The following is a 16953-nucleotide window of genomic DNA, read 5'->3' as shown; positions in this document are numbered from 1 at the left end:
ACTCTCAGGTCTTCAGGGTCCCTTCTCACTGTCTTATGCTCAGCAAATCAACTTCTTCCTGGCAGGTGGAGGCCAGAGCTGGGGGTAGAAGAAACATTTTTTTTTTTCCTATCACAGAAACAAGACAGATATTACTCTGATTTCCAATTTGTTCTGGAAATCGTCTGCACTGCTGTATAATTCAATTTAATCTACTAAGTAAGAGTCCAGGGTCCCAGTTCAAATCCTACCACTTACTAGCTGTGACACTTGGGCAGTTCACTTAGCCTGTCAGTTTCCTCATCTATAAAATGGGGATAATACCACCTCAGTATTTTTCATGAGACCTGCAATTCAATAAACCAAAAAACCACACCTACTGCCATCAAGTCGATGTGGGTCAAAACCAGTATTTAAAAAAATTAGAAGAGAAAATTGATTGCAGTGTTAACATTAATTCATGAAACTTTGATTTTTCTTATATATAAAGATGTTCAGTACTGGGATGATGATCCAAATTCATTAGCATGGGTTGCAGACAATAAAGATTTGAAAAATGCTGACCTATTTCATACAGTTCCTGTGAAGACTAAACAAATCAATACAAGTAAAACACTTAACCCACTGCCCACACAATAAATGTTGGCAATTCACTTCCTCTGATAATTTTTGGACAAAGTAGGCCAAGTAAGACATTTTGGAGTACTAAAAGGTTATTAATTCTGACTGGTTAATTATGAAAAGCACCTAGGGTTTGCAATAGATACGAAAAAACGGCAACAAAAAATTAGAGAACATTCCTTTTCTCCACAGTGTATAACTGCCGAGTAACAAATTTTACAGCATACGAATTAAATATTTTTAAACTAAAATGTTGGCTTAGTGCTATCCAGCACTTTCTCAGCAAAAATATTACTGTATTACTTAATAAGACTCTCATGTACAAGCACTGTGGTATTAATCACTGTCAGCTATATACTCCAGGAGTCAACAGGGTAAGTCTCAAATGTAACAGCAGGGCTAACTCTGGCCTGCAAACCACGCCATTCCATGTGCGGTTTTTAACTAAATTATTCATAGGCTCGGTTTCATCTTTAAAAGTGTTGTATCTAATGCTCCTTAATATTTTTAGCATTGTTTTCTTTTTTTAAATATTTTTATAATTAGAAAAAAATCTTGGTAATATAGATTGCAAAGACCAGTTTCATGCATCAATAAGAAAATAAAAGTCACCCATAATCCCAGTGCCAGGAGATGACTGAATGTTTTGTAGCTGGCCAGTATCTGTTTCCTCCTCCAGAGACTACCAATGACAAAAAAGAGCTTAAAATGCTGGCTCTTCTTGGTCAAACCTAAAACCACACCCACTGCTGCTGAGTCGATTTCAACTCATAGCGACCCTATAGGACAGAGCAGAACTGCCCTATATGGTTTCCAGGGAGTGCCTGGTAGATTCTAACTGCTGACGTTTGGTTAGCAGCCATAGCACTTAACCACTACACCACCGGGGTTTCCTCTTCTTGGCCAGCGCCATTCAAATTCATGGTAAATTTTGATTCAACCTAGTCTGAAAATATTTTTTGTTACTTTGAGTTTACCAGAAACACTACATTTGATGTGATTAGAGGCTTTAGATTTGACTAAAGAATGCCCTAAAACTCTTTAAGTCAAATCCACTCACTCAACAAATATTTACTAAGTACCTCCTCAGCGCCAGGCACCATGCAGGCACCCGGGATGGAAACTTGAAGGATATAGACAGTCTCTGCCCTGAAGAAGCTTTCACTCAGGGACTAAATAAACAAGATGATTTCAGACTGTGATAAGTAGTATAAAAATAAGTCACTATGCTTTTCTTTAAGTAACCGGGGGAAGGGTTGGAAGGAGTGGTAGAGGTAAATTCTTTAACCAGTGATCAGAGAAGAACTTTATGAATACAGGACATCTTAAATGAGACTTAAATGTCAGCAAGAGCCAGCCATGTAAAGAGCTAAAAAGGGAAGGCATCCAGATATTATGTGTGAAAAGAACTGGATAATTTCAATAATTAAGACAAACATTTATGGGCATTTCTACTTGTATAAGTGGACAGACACACACCCCCCATTCAAATTTTCATTGAGCATCTACTCTATGCCAGGATGGGATACAGCAGTCAATATGGCAGAGTGGGTAGGTCTCTGCCCTTATGGAGCTCACATTCTAGGGGAGAAGAAGAAACAAATAAAAACCCCCAGAGAATTACTAAGATAACTGCAGAATGTGGTAAATCATAAGGAACAATCCAGGCTCTGGGAAAAGGAAGGTTCAAAGTCAAGAGCTCAGAAGCAGCTACGATTTCTTCAACAAAGGAAGAATTTTGAGGTTGGCTTACTTATGCTGCTGACAATGTCATCAGAATATCAACCAAGCAGCACCCTCAAGACTGTGTGGAAAGATGGCTATAGCAAATCTCAGGGCCCAGGACAGCAGGTTTAGCCCTGGCCAAACAGATTTCACTTGCAAGCAGACACTGAGGGAAAGGACACAGCAGGTCATCCCTGTCCTCTCTTTGCTGCCTGGGATAGCCACTCATCTATATGTATTGGAAACACTCCCATCAACATAAACACTACATTACTGTGATCAGGAACTGCATTTCCTCTCCAGGCTCCTCTTGCACCACTCTCTCCTCCACTCACTGCCTTCCAGCCGCCTGTCTATTCCTTACGCCTAACTCTACAAAGCCTGTTCCACACTAGGTCTCTGCACCTGCTGTTCCCATGCATTGAAGCCTCCTTCCACTCATCTTCAGAGGCCAGTTTCTACTGGCATTCAAGTCTCAGAGAGGCCTTCTATGAACCTCCCATGTTTTCCTCAGTGACATGTGCTAGCCTACATTTTATTATTATCTGCCTCTCCTTATTGAAACAAACACTATGAGATCAGGCATCATGTCTGTTTTGATAACTGATCTATCCTCATATCCTCGAAAAATGTCTGGCACATAAAATGCTCAAGAAATGTTGCTGAATGAAGAATGAGCAAATGAGCAGGTGAAGGATAATGACGTCTGCCTCAACCAATAAATATGACAGCATTGAAGAAACAAATTTCTAGAGAAAATTCAAAGACTGAATTTGTTAAAAGCTTCCTGAGGCCAAAGCTATGTACATAGCACTTGGATTTCTTCTTTTTTCCCACCTTCACTTAAAAAAATGTTGTTTTTTGATGGTGGTACCGGTTGACGGTGGGCTGATTCTGAATCTGCACATCTTTCCTATCTGCTTGACACAGAGGGTACTATATCCAAAACATAATCATGATCTGTTTGCTGTAATACTGACAGTACTTCTTTTCCAGTTTTTGTTTATTTAAACTCTTGAAAAAATAAAGTTCTTTTAAGTTTAGCAGTTGTATTTCCAATCACAACAAAATGGGAACATTTAAAAGGACAACTAATAGAGCTGTAATTATTGTTTGACAGGAAGATTTCATTTTTAATAAACCAAGCATTTTAATTAAATAGGCTTATCAGTCGGAATCGGCTCGACGGCAGCGGTTTTTTTGTTTTGTTTTGTTTTGTTTTTAGGCTAATCAAGCCCTAGGTGATATATTTAGCTCCCAAGCCACAAAGTGATTTTTAAGAGCACGAAGGGTCCTCACAGGCACCATGATAAACTATGTTTATTAAACGAATTTAAAGTTTTGCTTTTTTTTTAATTGTATTTTAGATGAAGGTTTACAGAACTAGCTTCTCATTAAACAGTTAGTACATATATTGTTTTATGACATTGGTTAACAACCCCAGGACATGTCAACACTCCCTTCTCGACCTTGGGTTCCCTGTTACCAGCTTTCCTGTCCCCTCCTGCCTTCTAGTCCTTGCCCCTGGGCTGCTGTGCCCCTTTAGTCTTGTTTTGTTTTATGGGCCTGTCTAATCTTTGGATGAAGGGTGAACCTCAGGAGTAACCTCATTACTGAGCTAAAAGGGTGTCCAGGGGCCGTACTCTCGAGGTTTCTCCAGTCTCTATCAGGCCAGTAAGTCTGGTCTTTTTTTGTGAGTTAGAATTTTGTTCTACATTTTTCTCCAGTTCTCTCTGGGATCCTCTACTGTGATCCCTGTCAGAGCAGAAGGTGGTGGTAGCTGGGCGCCACCTAGTTGTACTGGACTCAGTCTGGTGGAGGCTGTGGTAGTTGTGGTCCATTAGTCCTTTGGACTAATCTTTCCCTTGTATCTTTAGTTTTCTGCATTCTCCCTTGCTCCCAAAGGGGAGGAATTTTAAGTATTAATAAAATTCCATGAAGCTTCCTAAATAAAAAGACCAAAAAAAATGGAAGTTCTTGCTACCATAATTGCAAATACCTTAAATTTTAACGTGCTTGGCTAGGACATAGACTTAAGTCCAACCTTGGCCATCAACATAGTCTGGATATATACACCAAGTTATTCACTCTTATTTCTTTTTATCCATAAGACTACGGATCTAAAAGTCTACAAAAGAATTCTGAAAAGCATAAAACTCTCTTGGCCCTTTGCTCTTCCATATAAATGAATTATTTAATCTGGTTCCACAAGAGACTTCTTGGCCCTTTGCTCTTCCATATAAATGAATTATTTAATCTGGTTCCACAAGAGACTTCTTGGCCCTTTGCTCTTCCATATAAATGAATTATTTAATCTGGTTCCACAAGAGACTTCTTGGCCCTTTGCTCTTCCATATAAATGAATTATTTAATCTGGTTCCACAAGAGACTTTTTATTCTAACCTATACTGAATTCACCGATTAATTTGGGGAACTTAATATGTCTCTCCTCAGGCGGAGATGGGGAGGTGAGTGGGAGACGACTTCCTAGTAGCTCCTCAGGGGGAGATGGTGGAGGTGAGGGGGAAATGACTTCCTAGCAGCTCCTCAGGGGGAGATGGGGAGATGAGTGGGAGATGACTTCCTGCAGGTCCTCAAGGGTTTCTCATCCTCTCCTGTTCCTGAAGGACCATAAGGTGTCCCACCAAGACTCAGATAAGCTACCATTCAAGTGTTTGCCTATGTGGATACCATAGTAGAACCGTTCCCCTACACAGGCCACAAACAAAAGCAGTACCCTCCTTGGCTCCTGTTCCTCTCTAGAAGGTACGACAGCAGTTAAGTCACGGTACAAACGGGATGTCATTTTGAACATTTAATGATGACCTACGTGGTAACAGAGTCTGAGTCCATTTTTTGATGTCTGACTGCTGACAGCTTTTAAATCTCACCCCTCCCTCTCCCTCTTCTGCCCCACAGCCAGGCAAGCTGCTGAGAAAGCCTTGGTGCTCCCTCCTTTGGTACTGGCAGGAAGTTCAAACAATGTGCAGTGACCTCACCCCAGTCCTACTCCTAACCACCATGAAAACCCCAAGCCAGTCTCCTTTCCTTTCTCTCACAAGCCATTTTCACAGAAGCCTGAGAAGTCCATTCTGCTCTCCTCAGGAAGGCTCATTATGCTGGTAATAAACCTTTCCATGGCCTTGTGGTGTGTGTGTGGCATTATCAGTCTTGATATTCAAACCAAATTTTGGGTGGGGTCCATCCTGTCTCTGCAGGGCGGCCAAAACATGTCTGATTTGAACACTATTCAGATTACCTTATCATTGTAACAATGATATGTATCCTTAACCTGATGGCTTATTTTAAAACACTTAAATAAAAATGTTTAAAAGCACAGTACTAGAAGTTTTCTTCATACTCACCATTTGCTCATTTTACTGCTTTTAAGGACAGAGAAAAAGCAGTTGCAGAGAGAATGAGGAAATTATTTTTCTTGTCAATGATCTGAGCATTCAGGGGAGGAAGACAGTCTAAAGCTGAATTAAGGTCAGATGACAAGGCTCAGTAGCCCTGGCATCAACACAAGCCTCTACGCCTCACTCTGTTCACGCACCCGAGACTTACAAATTTGAGCTGCTGCTCCAGTGCATCTCTAAATGCCAGCAGCAGAGAATCTGCAGACATCTCCAACTAAAAAATGATCTGGAAGCTCTCTCCCCAGGCCTGGTCTGCTGCTTTTTTTGTATTGGTTAATGCCATCATCCTCCACTTCCTTAGAAACTGGAGAGTCATCCTTGGTTCTTCCTTCTTCCCCCATATCATGTGTACCATCAGCCACCAAGCCCTGCTGATACTACCTACTAGTATGGCTGGTGCCTGGGTGGTGCAAACAGTGAAGTGCTCAGCTACTCACAGAAAGGTTGGTGGTGTGAATTCACCCAGAGGTGCCTTGAAAGAAAGGGCTGGTGATCTACTTCTGAAAGGTCACAGCCACTGAAAACCCCACAGGGAACAGTTCCACTCTCAAATGTGGGGATCACCATGAGTCAAAAAGGACTCTATGGCAGCTGGTTAGTATGGCTGAAACGCATCTCTCTTTTCACCCAAGACCTTACTGGAAAATTTCTAATGGCAACCACTAAAACAGTCCCTTAATGTTAATTATATTTTGATTAATATATGTACAGAGGACACACTCAAAATATCCAAAATGCAATAAGAATGCACACTTGTCCCTCAATTTGTACCCCCTTTCAGTACATTCTATAAATACATTTATCTACTGCATTTTTTTGCAAATAATGCATGCCTTCTACGTTTGTTGCCAACCACACCCTCCCCTTTCCAAGTATTTTCACAAATGTGTTATGCTAATTTTTTTTTGAGCAGCATGTAAAAAAAATTGGCATAGCAGTGCTTACGAAAATACCTCACGGGGGGAGGATGCAGTTGGCAAACAAACATAGAAGGCACATGTTATTTGCATAAAAATACAGCATATCTATAAGAAAGATCTTGTATATGCCTTTTTTTGAAGCATAAATGGTAGTTTAGCGTATGGACTGTTGAAGCACTTTTTTTTTTTCACTTAGAAATATATCTAAGAGAACTTTTCTACTGTAGCACATATCAAGCTGCCACATCCTTTTTAACTGCCACATGGTATTCCTTTACTGGGAAATATATAATTTAACCAGTCCTCTAGTGATAAACACAGTCCCTAGGTGGTACAAACAGTTAATGCACTCAGCAGCTAACTGAAAGGCTGGAGGTTCAAGTCCACTCACAAGCACCTTGGAAGAAAGGCCTGGCCATCTACTTCTGAAAAATGAGCCATATATATATACATGGAAACCCTGGTGGCATAGTGGTTAAGTGCTATGGCTGCTAACCAAAAGGTCAGCAGTTCGAATCCGCCAGGCACTCCTTAGCAGTTCTACTCTGTCCTGTAGGGTTGCTATGAGTTGGAATCAACTCGACGGCACTGGGTTTTTTTGGGGGGGACGGCAGTGGGTTTTTGGTTTTATATATATGCTGGCATGGTAGTTACGTGTTCGGCTACTATCCAAAAAGGTGGCAGTCTAAATTCACCAGCTGCTCCACAGGAGCAGGGTGTGGCAGTTAGCTTCCGTGAAGATTTACAGCCTTAGAAACTCTATGGGGAAGTTCTACTCCATCCTGTAGGGTTGCTATGAGTCGGAACTAACTCGACGGCACACAACAACGCATACACACACACACACATATATATATGTTGTGTGCCGTCGAGTATATATATGTATGTATATATATATAGATATACATAGACTTTTCTAACTAGATAAGGCAATAAATAACTTGCATATTCTACTTATTGATTTATTTCTTATTCTGTTACAAGCTATGTAAAAACATAAGTATCAAAACATAAATCTAAGGCTTGATTTCCTCTCTGTCATTATAAAATGCTACTGAATAACACTGAAAAAATGTGTAATTTTTTTAAAGATGCTATTCCAAAAGTAGTAGGAGAAAGAGGAGGGAAAAAAATAAAAAGCCAATGGACTATTTTTCAAAATTATCTGCTACATCAGATACCACTTTATACTATTACTTTTATATATAGATACACAGACAGTAGCAAGAAGCTCTAAGAGTTCAAGAAAATAATATTTTAAAAATATAATTAAAAAAATATTGATCAGTTGTGTCCTCCCCACTCCCACCACCCAGTGAATTAGGAAGTATTATCATTAATCTAATTTAGCAATAAATATATTGGTCCAGTTTTTTCTGGAGCAGAGTTTTAGAAGCACTGCACGGACCTAAAATACAGAGCTAATTCTCTTAGCTCATCCCATCAACCAGATTAAGTCCAGACTCCTCAGCACTGTGCTTGTTGCCACTATTAGAGTCCAGTTCACAGGGACCCGTATGTTAGGCAGCAGGGCTTCCCACAGGGCTGCTGGCTGTGGTCTTAACGAAAGCAGATCAGCAGGCCTTTCCTTTCCTGGTACCACTGGGTGGGTCTGAAGCACCCACCACTACATCAGCAATCGAGCACAAACTGTTCGTACCACCCACTCCGCATCAGCCTTTGTTAACCAGCCTTGAAGGAGCTCTGGCTGCACAAGAGTTAAGCACTCAGCTGCTAACCAAAAGGTGGGTGGTTTGAACCCACCAGTCATTCTGTGGGAGAAAAGCCCTGGAAATCCACTCCTGTAAAGGCTACAGCCTAGGAAGCCCTATGAGGCAGTTCTCTTCTGTCATACAGGGTAGTCGGAATCAACTCAACGGCACACAATAACATCAGCCAGCCTTACCTTCTGCCCCCTACCACCCCTGACCTTTATGTTCCAGTCCTGCAATTTTTCCCACGTACTCACTGTATACAAAAGGTCTGTACCCCTGCACACGCTATTTGCAGAAATGCTCTTTTCTATCTTCAAGGTGTCACTCAAAATCACTTCTTCTATGACATCATCATCTCTGACTTCTCAGGCAGAGGTACTGACTCTTTTTGTTCCCAGAGAACCTTGTGAAGTAGTACTTATCACACAATATTGTAACTCTTGGTTTACACGCAACTGTTCCTGAGGTCAGGTGCTCATAAACACCTCAAATTCTAGTAGAGGCTGATACCACAGGGGGCTAGAAAATTCTTATTCTATAAATAAATGAGGCTTGATGGCTGGTTAGTCAGGAGTCAGGGCTACCCTTCCCTTAAGGTTGATCGTACCCAAGTAACTGAGTCCTCTACCTACAGAGTAAACCCCTTGGGAATTCACAGTCCTATTGCTCTGTATTCCCAGAGCGTACTATACACAGAATCCGTCTGCTGCTGAGTATGAAATAAGCTCCTACACCCAGCCCTTCCTCTCATGTTTGCCTGTAGAAGGGAACGTGGACAACACAGAAACTCAGGTTTCTTTTTGATGGAAAACTGTAAAGCCTCCTGGAAATTCTCTTTTTAACCTAGAACAAGTTGCTCTCCATAAACAATGATTTTAAAAAACCTTCTCTAAAGTTACTGCTTTACTGGACTATTGAGAAAAAAATGGATCCTAAACTAGTCTTCAGACTTGACTTCTAATAATCAGAATTCTTGGTAGTTTCAATAAACCAGTTGCAAAATGAATTCTTGTCAGCTATGATTTCAGAGATTCTGCTAGCCTGGTACACATGGCTACAAAAATCTCCCCATATTGAAAAGGTGTTACCTAAGTAACTTTGGAAGTAGAAGTGTAGCGTGCACGACTAAAGGCAAGAGGAACTGCACATAACACTCCAGTGGATAAAACCTTCCCACTGGAGCGCTGTTATTAGCTGCTATCGAGTTACTTCTGACTTGTGGGTATAGGTTAACAATTCTGACTCTGCTATACGTGTGTACTGGAATGGAGCAATGAAGCAAATGGACGGCAGGTGGTAGGGGCCAGGTTTCTCACTGATGGCATGGGAGTTGACAGGTCAGCAAAGAGAGGAAGCTAAAATGATCCATGCGGTAATGGATCTGAGTTGGAGATAACAGCATGAATTAAGGCTTAGCTTAATACAGATACAGTGTTATACACAGAAAATACTTACAGATATATATATACATGTATATACATATACATGCACACAGTTAATATAACCACCATGTGTCAGCTCTAATGGCTGAAAGGACTTATAAGAAACGACACCGCAGCAGCAATGCACACACCCTAGTACCCAGATTCCTGGTTCCTATTACCATTCTTCAATAAAAGTGATCAGGGCTCCTTGGAGAAATGACTGACTGTAAGCCAGGGACCAGACATGTACAAGATGAGCCCGGAGCATCTTATAGTGCTGGAAAGTAAGGAAATGCTCAAAAAACAAAAACACACTGATGGAGGGATGTCAAAGGAGCACATGGGCCAAATGGAACGAGCTCCCAGTGGCCAAAACTGACACAATTTAAGCAACAAAAAAAGTATTATTAGATTATAATTCAAAGTATAAGATACATATCCATGAGTCCACACTGATATGAATGCATGAATAAATTAAGGAGGGGTGAGAAGAGATAAATTTCCTACACAGTAGAATTTCAAATAATTTATATAGATACCCCACTCTTAAGATCAAAGAGCATAATTCCTTACATGTGGGCTGCACAGACTGACTTCCTTCTAAATTATATAGTATGGAAAGGGGAAAAAGTAACTTTACAGTGGAAAAACCTGACAAACACTACCTCAGCCAAAAACCCATAACCCCAGTTTAATCATGAGAAAAACTTCAGACGAATTCCAATAATTGGGTACTTTACAAAATAACTGTCAAGATCATCAAAAATAAGGCAAGTCTGAGAAACTGTCACAGCCAGGAGGAGCCTAAAGAGACATGACAGCTACTAGTAAAGGGGCACCCTGGATAGCATCCTGGGGCAGAAAAAGGACATTCACAAAAACTAGGGAAATATGAATAAAGTATGGGCTTTCGTTAATAATAATATATCAGTATTCGTTCATTACTTATACCAAATGTGTTACACTCACGTAAGACGTTAATAGTAGGGGAAACTGGTACAGGGTATAGCAACTCTCTGTACTATCTTCCCAATTGTAATCTGTAATAGTCTGTTTTAAAAAAATTTCCCCCATCTCTTCACTATTAATTACAGGGAATAAACAGTACCTTTAATTTCTCTACTTCTGCTACTGCTAACTCAAACACTGGTGAGCCCCTATTCTGTTTGAAAATTGGGACCATGGTCCTCACACAACATAAGCTGGACAAAAGGAAAAGAGATCCTAATCAGAGAATAACTAGGGATTAAGAATAAAGAAGAACTTCAGTAAAGTGCTAAATTCACCAGAAGTGTAAAGTTCACACCAGCCTCTACATGAACTCAGTAACTTCAAGACAGCTCCCAGGTAGGAGCAGCTGGTACCTGAGGTGAGCACATCTGCCAGATGACAAAAGGAGCACGTGCAGCCCCCTCTGTCATCTCCCAACAGGAGAACCAGAAGGCTTGAAGCAGAATGCCTGAAACAGAAGCCAAACTATCAGGGGAGGCCAGTCCTCTTTAACTCTCATAGCTCAGACTGTATCAATATTGCCCCCAATCTGATCAGTCCCAAGTGCTTCTCATGGAATCTGAGAAAGCATCCAGATCCGGTTGCTATAGATTTTTTACTTTAATTTGTACTTGGTCCTTTAACTTGCCTCCTTCCCAAAGGACAAGGAAAACTAGTTGCAGGAGCAATTTAGAATCTGAATAATGCCAAATACAGAAGATTTTGGACTGTACAACTTACATAGATCCAGAGACACTCGTTCAAACAGAACAGGGAGTTACTACGTGGTTTAAAGTCAGGAAAGGTTCGCGTCAGAGTTGTGTCCTTTCACCATACTTATTCAGTCTGTATGCTGGGCAAATAATCTGAGAAACTGGACTATATGAAGAAGAACATGTCATCAGGATTGGAGGAAGACTCATTAACAACCTGCGATATGCAGATGACGCAACCTTGCTTGCTGAAAGTGAAGATGAGTTGAAGCACTTACCGAAAAAGATCAAAGACTACAACTTTCAGTATGGATTACACCTCAACATAAAGAAAACAAAAATCCTCACAACTGGACCAATGAACAACATCATGATAAATGCAAAAAACACTGAAGTTGTTGAGGATTTCATTTTACCTGGATCCACAATCAACACCCACGGAAGCAGCAGTCAAGAAATCAGACAACGGAAGGCAGAGCCAACATGGCATCCTAGACAGATGCATCATGCCATCCCTCTGCAGCAAATACCCAAAAAACAGTAAAACAGACACAAATGCCAGTCCTGGAACCCTAAGCATCAAATGAAGCACCAAATGGAAGAAGAAACTGACGCAAACAGAGAACGAGGAGAGATAGAGTGGAGGTCCACTGCCCACTAACACGGCACAGCACTGCCATTTTGGAACACAGCCAGCAACGATCCCAGGCAGGGAGTACAGGAAAGCAACTTTTCGGAGCTCCCAACAGGAGACAGAGCACCCAGTAACCAGAGAAATGCGCTTTCCTACTCCTCACCCTCCTGTCCTGTACACCATCTGCATGCATCCTCACAGGCCTTAGTGAACCGCCTTGCCTACAGAGCTACCAGCCGCCGCCAGCCTGGGTCTGCCCCATCCCCATCTGTCAGCTCCTGCCACACCACATTTTTTAATGACTATTATTTTCCCTTTTTTCTTTTTCTTTCTCCCTCCCACCTAGCCCTGCATGCTACATTATAAACCAAAAATTCAAGCTTTTCTCCTAATAATGTTTTTGTTCGTTTTAGCTTCCCCAATATGCCTTTAAATCCTCTCTGGAATTCCAAGGGGCATATAAGTAAGTAAAGTCAGGTCACTGCAGGAGCTCTGCAGTATCAGTGTCCAGAACGGGCCCCTGTAGAATGTGAAATGGCTGTTCATTTCACAGATGTTAAGGAGCTCTCACTCTGTCAAAGCAAACACATTAAATTATGTCAGCCACTAAGACAGCACATTTTCCTCAAGGGACAGCAACTCTGACTCAGAGTGTCTTGGTTCCAGGACTGTGCTTCCCAAAACATCACACACCTTCCCTTCCTGCCTGGAGGCTCAACTACAACAGACCCGGCCCCTGTGCCAGTCCTGCTCAGTGGCCTACAAGAGCCAGGGGTGAGCATGGGGATACCAAGCTCCTCAGTGCACATTCAGAGCCTCTCTGGAGCTCAGCTGCTCTTGCAGTAGAGAATACTGACAGTGCCTCACAGAACATGAGAAAAGTACCTTGAGTACCACTAAATACAAACTAAAACAGTTCTCTCAGCACTTCATATGTTCCTCTTATCTTCTGAGGCATTATGCTTGTACAAAAGGTGCTGTAAGTGAAAATGGTAACAGGTCTAATCAATGGGAGTTAATTTCCAATCAAAGGTTCATTGCCCAACTTCGCAGAAAAGAGTATAAACATCAAAACGAATCAGCTATTTTTATTTTACCATACACAAAATGCTATATATTTTACATTGTGTGACATATATAAACCAAACAGGGGGATTCAGTAACGGACCACACCTATTTCATTAAGTCACTCAGAAGTGGGGTTATACAGGGTGGGCAGTGCCGGGGGTACACAGAAGGAGCACGAGGACCCCTTCAAGCTGTGTTTGAAGGCAGGGGCTAGAAACAGAAACAAGCGCCAGGCTGAGAGGAAGGGAGAGGTCTCATCCAGTGTGAGCACATTCAACCACAAACTACTACTAACCTACATGGTGAAGCACCACATATCATGGGGGAACAGCAGGAGGGTGCTGCTAGCCTTAGTGGAAGGTAGGGGCTGCCTGTTTGGTACGTACTCATCATGCACAGCCACACATACCTCCAAATCCTCAAATTCCAGATTAGTTCACCACCCTGCTCAGAGCTGAACCATAATCAAATTCAACTGCCACTGGAATGTCAGTTTGGCTCTTGACAAACAGAGTCATGTACAAAAGCTTAAACCAAGGGGATGCTAAAGCAGTATTAGAAAATTTAGGATCTGACATATGGGTAACCTGAGATAAAACCTGATCATCATGCCTCCAGGACAGAAGAAAGGGTGACCACATCAGCTGGCAGACCTTCCCACTGTCATGGATAGATTTACTTCCATAGACACTTTCCTTCAATACTTAGCAAGCAATTTCCCAGAACAACGGGCTCAAGGAAGCTTCCCGTCTGGAAAGAAACCTCTCAATGTCCATTAGTCTTGGATAAGTTTGTGTATTAGAAAAAAACTAATACCCAAATTCACTGCACAATCACTGCTAGACATTGTCCATCAAAGTTTCAGATCTTCTGAGACATGAGACTTTCTTAAAACGTGGAGAAAATCCCAGCAGATTTGAGTCCACCTATCTGTTCTCCTACTTTCCCAACTACTACACCATTACAGACAATTCGTTCTATCAGTTAAGCCAATAAAAGGAAGTACAAATACCTGATCGAGCAATGCCACTGTCCCTGTCTTCATTTTGTCCTCTGCTTGGCATGTCAACTGGCGTGCTGTGTGCTAAAAGGCAGAAGGAAACCATATTACCAGGCTCTTAAAAGATAATAAAGTTTTTAAAACACCTGTAGTACCTTTTACATTTCAAAGTAGGCTAACCAAAAAAAAAAAAAAAAAAAAAACGAACTCATGGCCATTGAGTCGATTCCAACTCATAATGACCCTATAGGACAGAGTAGAACTGCCACATAGGGTTTCCAAGCTGTAATCTTTGCAGTCTGCCACATCTCTCTCCCATGGTGTTGCTGGTGGGTTCGAACCACCGACCTTTCAGTTAGCAGCCAAGTGCTTTAACCACTGCGCTACCAAGGCTCCTTCAAATTTGGCAACAGCTTATAATTGGTACAAGTTTATATAGCGATTAACTAGAAAGCAAAATTAAATACATAAAAAGGTGATAAGAGCAAGAAGAAAACACAGAACCAAATAACCACCTGTCCTTAGCTTTCTATTGCAGCATACAAACCGTTATGAGTGATGTTCACAAGCTCTAAAAAACTGAACAACAAACTATTCACGCAGTTGATAGAATGCCCGAATATCTTCAGGCAGATATATTTAGCCAGTTTTCTCATTATTAGTAGTACTTCAATAGCACTGCATTTTCAAAACGCTTTATAAGCAGTTTCAGTAGTAACTACAGGCAACTTAGGGAAAAGAAATACTTGAAAACCATTTCATAAATTTAAAAAATGTTTCTCTGTTTATAACCCACTCTCTTGGCAGATAGAAAACACTTATATTCATTTTCAAATATTTCTTCCTCCACTTCTTTGCTGCACACACCCATACACAGTATTACTTAGCAAAACTCATGTACTGGCGTGACTTTCAGAAAACACCCTGAAGCACTGCAGACTTCTAAGGTTGCTTCAGATTGATCTGAACTGTATATTACTGGGCTTGAGGGTGGATGAGAGGTTTCTGTTGTAAGTTTTACAATGTACAAGAAACCAAGGGCCCTACCTGGCTATTACACTTGCCAACTATCTTAAAGCATGCTTGTTTTCACAATTTTCAAATACATAAACATGTGATCCTCACTCTAAGTAGGTAGGAGGGTGTTAGTTTCATTAGGGTGTCAGTTAACTATGGTGGTTGGCCGATTTCAGACTACAAAAAAGAACAGAGTGAAGGACACCATTTGGCATAAGAGTAACCATTTACATGTTAGTGATACAAATTCCCCACACTTGTTAATCATGCCAAGACTACTACAGACATTTCAACAGCCACAGCTAGCAAGGCCAGTTAAGTCTCAGAATTTACCTACCCAGAGACAGCTGGGTGATTATACCTGCAAAGAACCGAGAAGCTGCATTGAAGCTACTTAAATGCTAGAGAAAGAAAGGAGGGAGAGAAACACAGAAGTCTTCCATGCTCATGTTAGAGTGACTTCTGAAGAAACTCTGTGCAGGTCAGGATGCAGGTGAAGAAAAGGATAAAAGACACCACGGGAAAAGGAAACAGCTCCGAGCAGCAGGAGAGACCCAGGAAAATCAGAAAACATAATCCTCTTAGAAACACTAAGGGCTTATTTCAGATCAAAATCAGCTTATGCTGGGTATTAGCAAAGGCATTTACGATGGAGGTTCATTGCTGGAATTTTTAAGACACCATGAAGGGGGCTGCATTTGAAACTAATAACTTATCAAATGAGCTCCTTGGATTTCTAGAGAGGCATCAAATAGGATTTTTTTTTCCTAAGGACCTGCACAGGATTTATCAGTAAGTGTGCGGGTCACACCGTCCTCGGCATTCCACACAAACCTGCAAAGAAAGAAGCACTCCGGGTGAGCCGGAGAGGTCCTCCTTCAGCCAGCCCCTGCAGCAGTTTGCCGCTGCATGCCTGCAACAGACCTAGAGGCAGAAACACACACAAGAGGGCAAACGGAATACACACAAAAAATAAACACAGATTAAAGATAATGCAAAACAAAACAACACAACAAACTCAAATAAAGCAAAACGCACATCCAGAAAGAAAAGATCCGTTGGTGTGTCTGATTTTACCTAGGTTACTTCCAGTACGACAAGGACCCAAGCTATTCTGGTTTGTGTTCAGTTTTCCCAAATTAGGATCTTGGTTGATGTATTCAAAGCTGTCTTGCAAGCTAAGGCCAGAGAAGGGGAGGAAGGGAGAAAGAAGAGAAGAATGTCAAGAGACAAATAGTATTTGTCAAATAGACAAAAAGGTATTTTTTCATAGACTTTCAAACACAGACAACAACTGATCAAGTAACTCAAGTTTTTTCTTTATAAGCAAAATCTCACATCTACCAAAGGAAATTAAACTGGTTAACTTTAGGGGAATTTCTTAGAGGAAAATAAAACTTTATTGGAGGTAGTCCAACCTATAAAACCAAACAACTGTATTTCTAACAATTTCATGTCATATAATGGAACATCAAACTCTAAGCTTTGGTCCTGTGATTGCCACGAAGCACGCTGCGATTCATTCTGAGCATACATCAGCAACTCAGCAACTTTCATTTTAGGGGGAATAGATAAACTAGGATTCTTATAAGAGTTTGACTTCACAACTTTGAAAAAGTTAGACTGTACTCATCAAAACAAAGGTGAGGGTATGTAGATTTTTAAAAAATTATTTGTTGTGCTTTAAGTGAAAGTCTACAAATGAAGTCAGTCTCTCATACAAAAACT

At 41.1% G+C, this 16953-nt stretch overlaps 1 protein-coding gene across 9 annotated transcripts in view; it reads right to left on the bottom strand.

Annotated features, from left to right (window-relative positions):
* The window catches only part of FNIP2 (folliculin interacting protein 2), a 165168-nt gene that overhangs the window by 66333 nt on the left and 81882 nt on the right, over positions 1 to 16953 (bottom strand). For 6 of the 9 annotated variants that reach the window (XM_023558481.2, XM_023558485.2, XM_023558478.2 and 3 more), the window contains 3 exons: positions 16303 to 16403; positions 16060 to 16149; positions 14221 to 14292 (listed from right to left, as the gene is read on the bottom strand). In XM_023558481.2, coding sequence (XP_023414249.2) covers positions 14221 to 14292; positions 16060 to 16149; positions 16303 to 16403 — 263 coding nt within the window. The remainder of the gene's footprint in view (positions 1 to 14220; positions 14293 to 16059; positions 16150 to 16302; positions 16404 to 16953) is intronic. The other 3 variants (XM_023558486.2, XM_023558482.2, XM_023558484.2) reach the window with 1 other exon arrangement.

The sequence above is a fragment of the Loxodonta africana genome, chromosome 13 (genome assembly GCF_030014295.1).
Source record: "Loxodonta africana isolate mLoxAfr1 chromosome 13, mLoxAfr1.hap2, whole genome shotgun sequence".
NCBI classification, from domain to species: domain Eukaryota; kingdom Metazoa; phylum Chordata; class Mammalia; order Proboscidea; family Elephantidae; genus Loxodonta; species Loxodonta africana.
The sequence above is the reverse complement of the archived record's forward strand: the minus strand, read 5'-3'. Positions and strand labels throughout refer to the sequence as shown.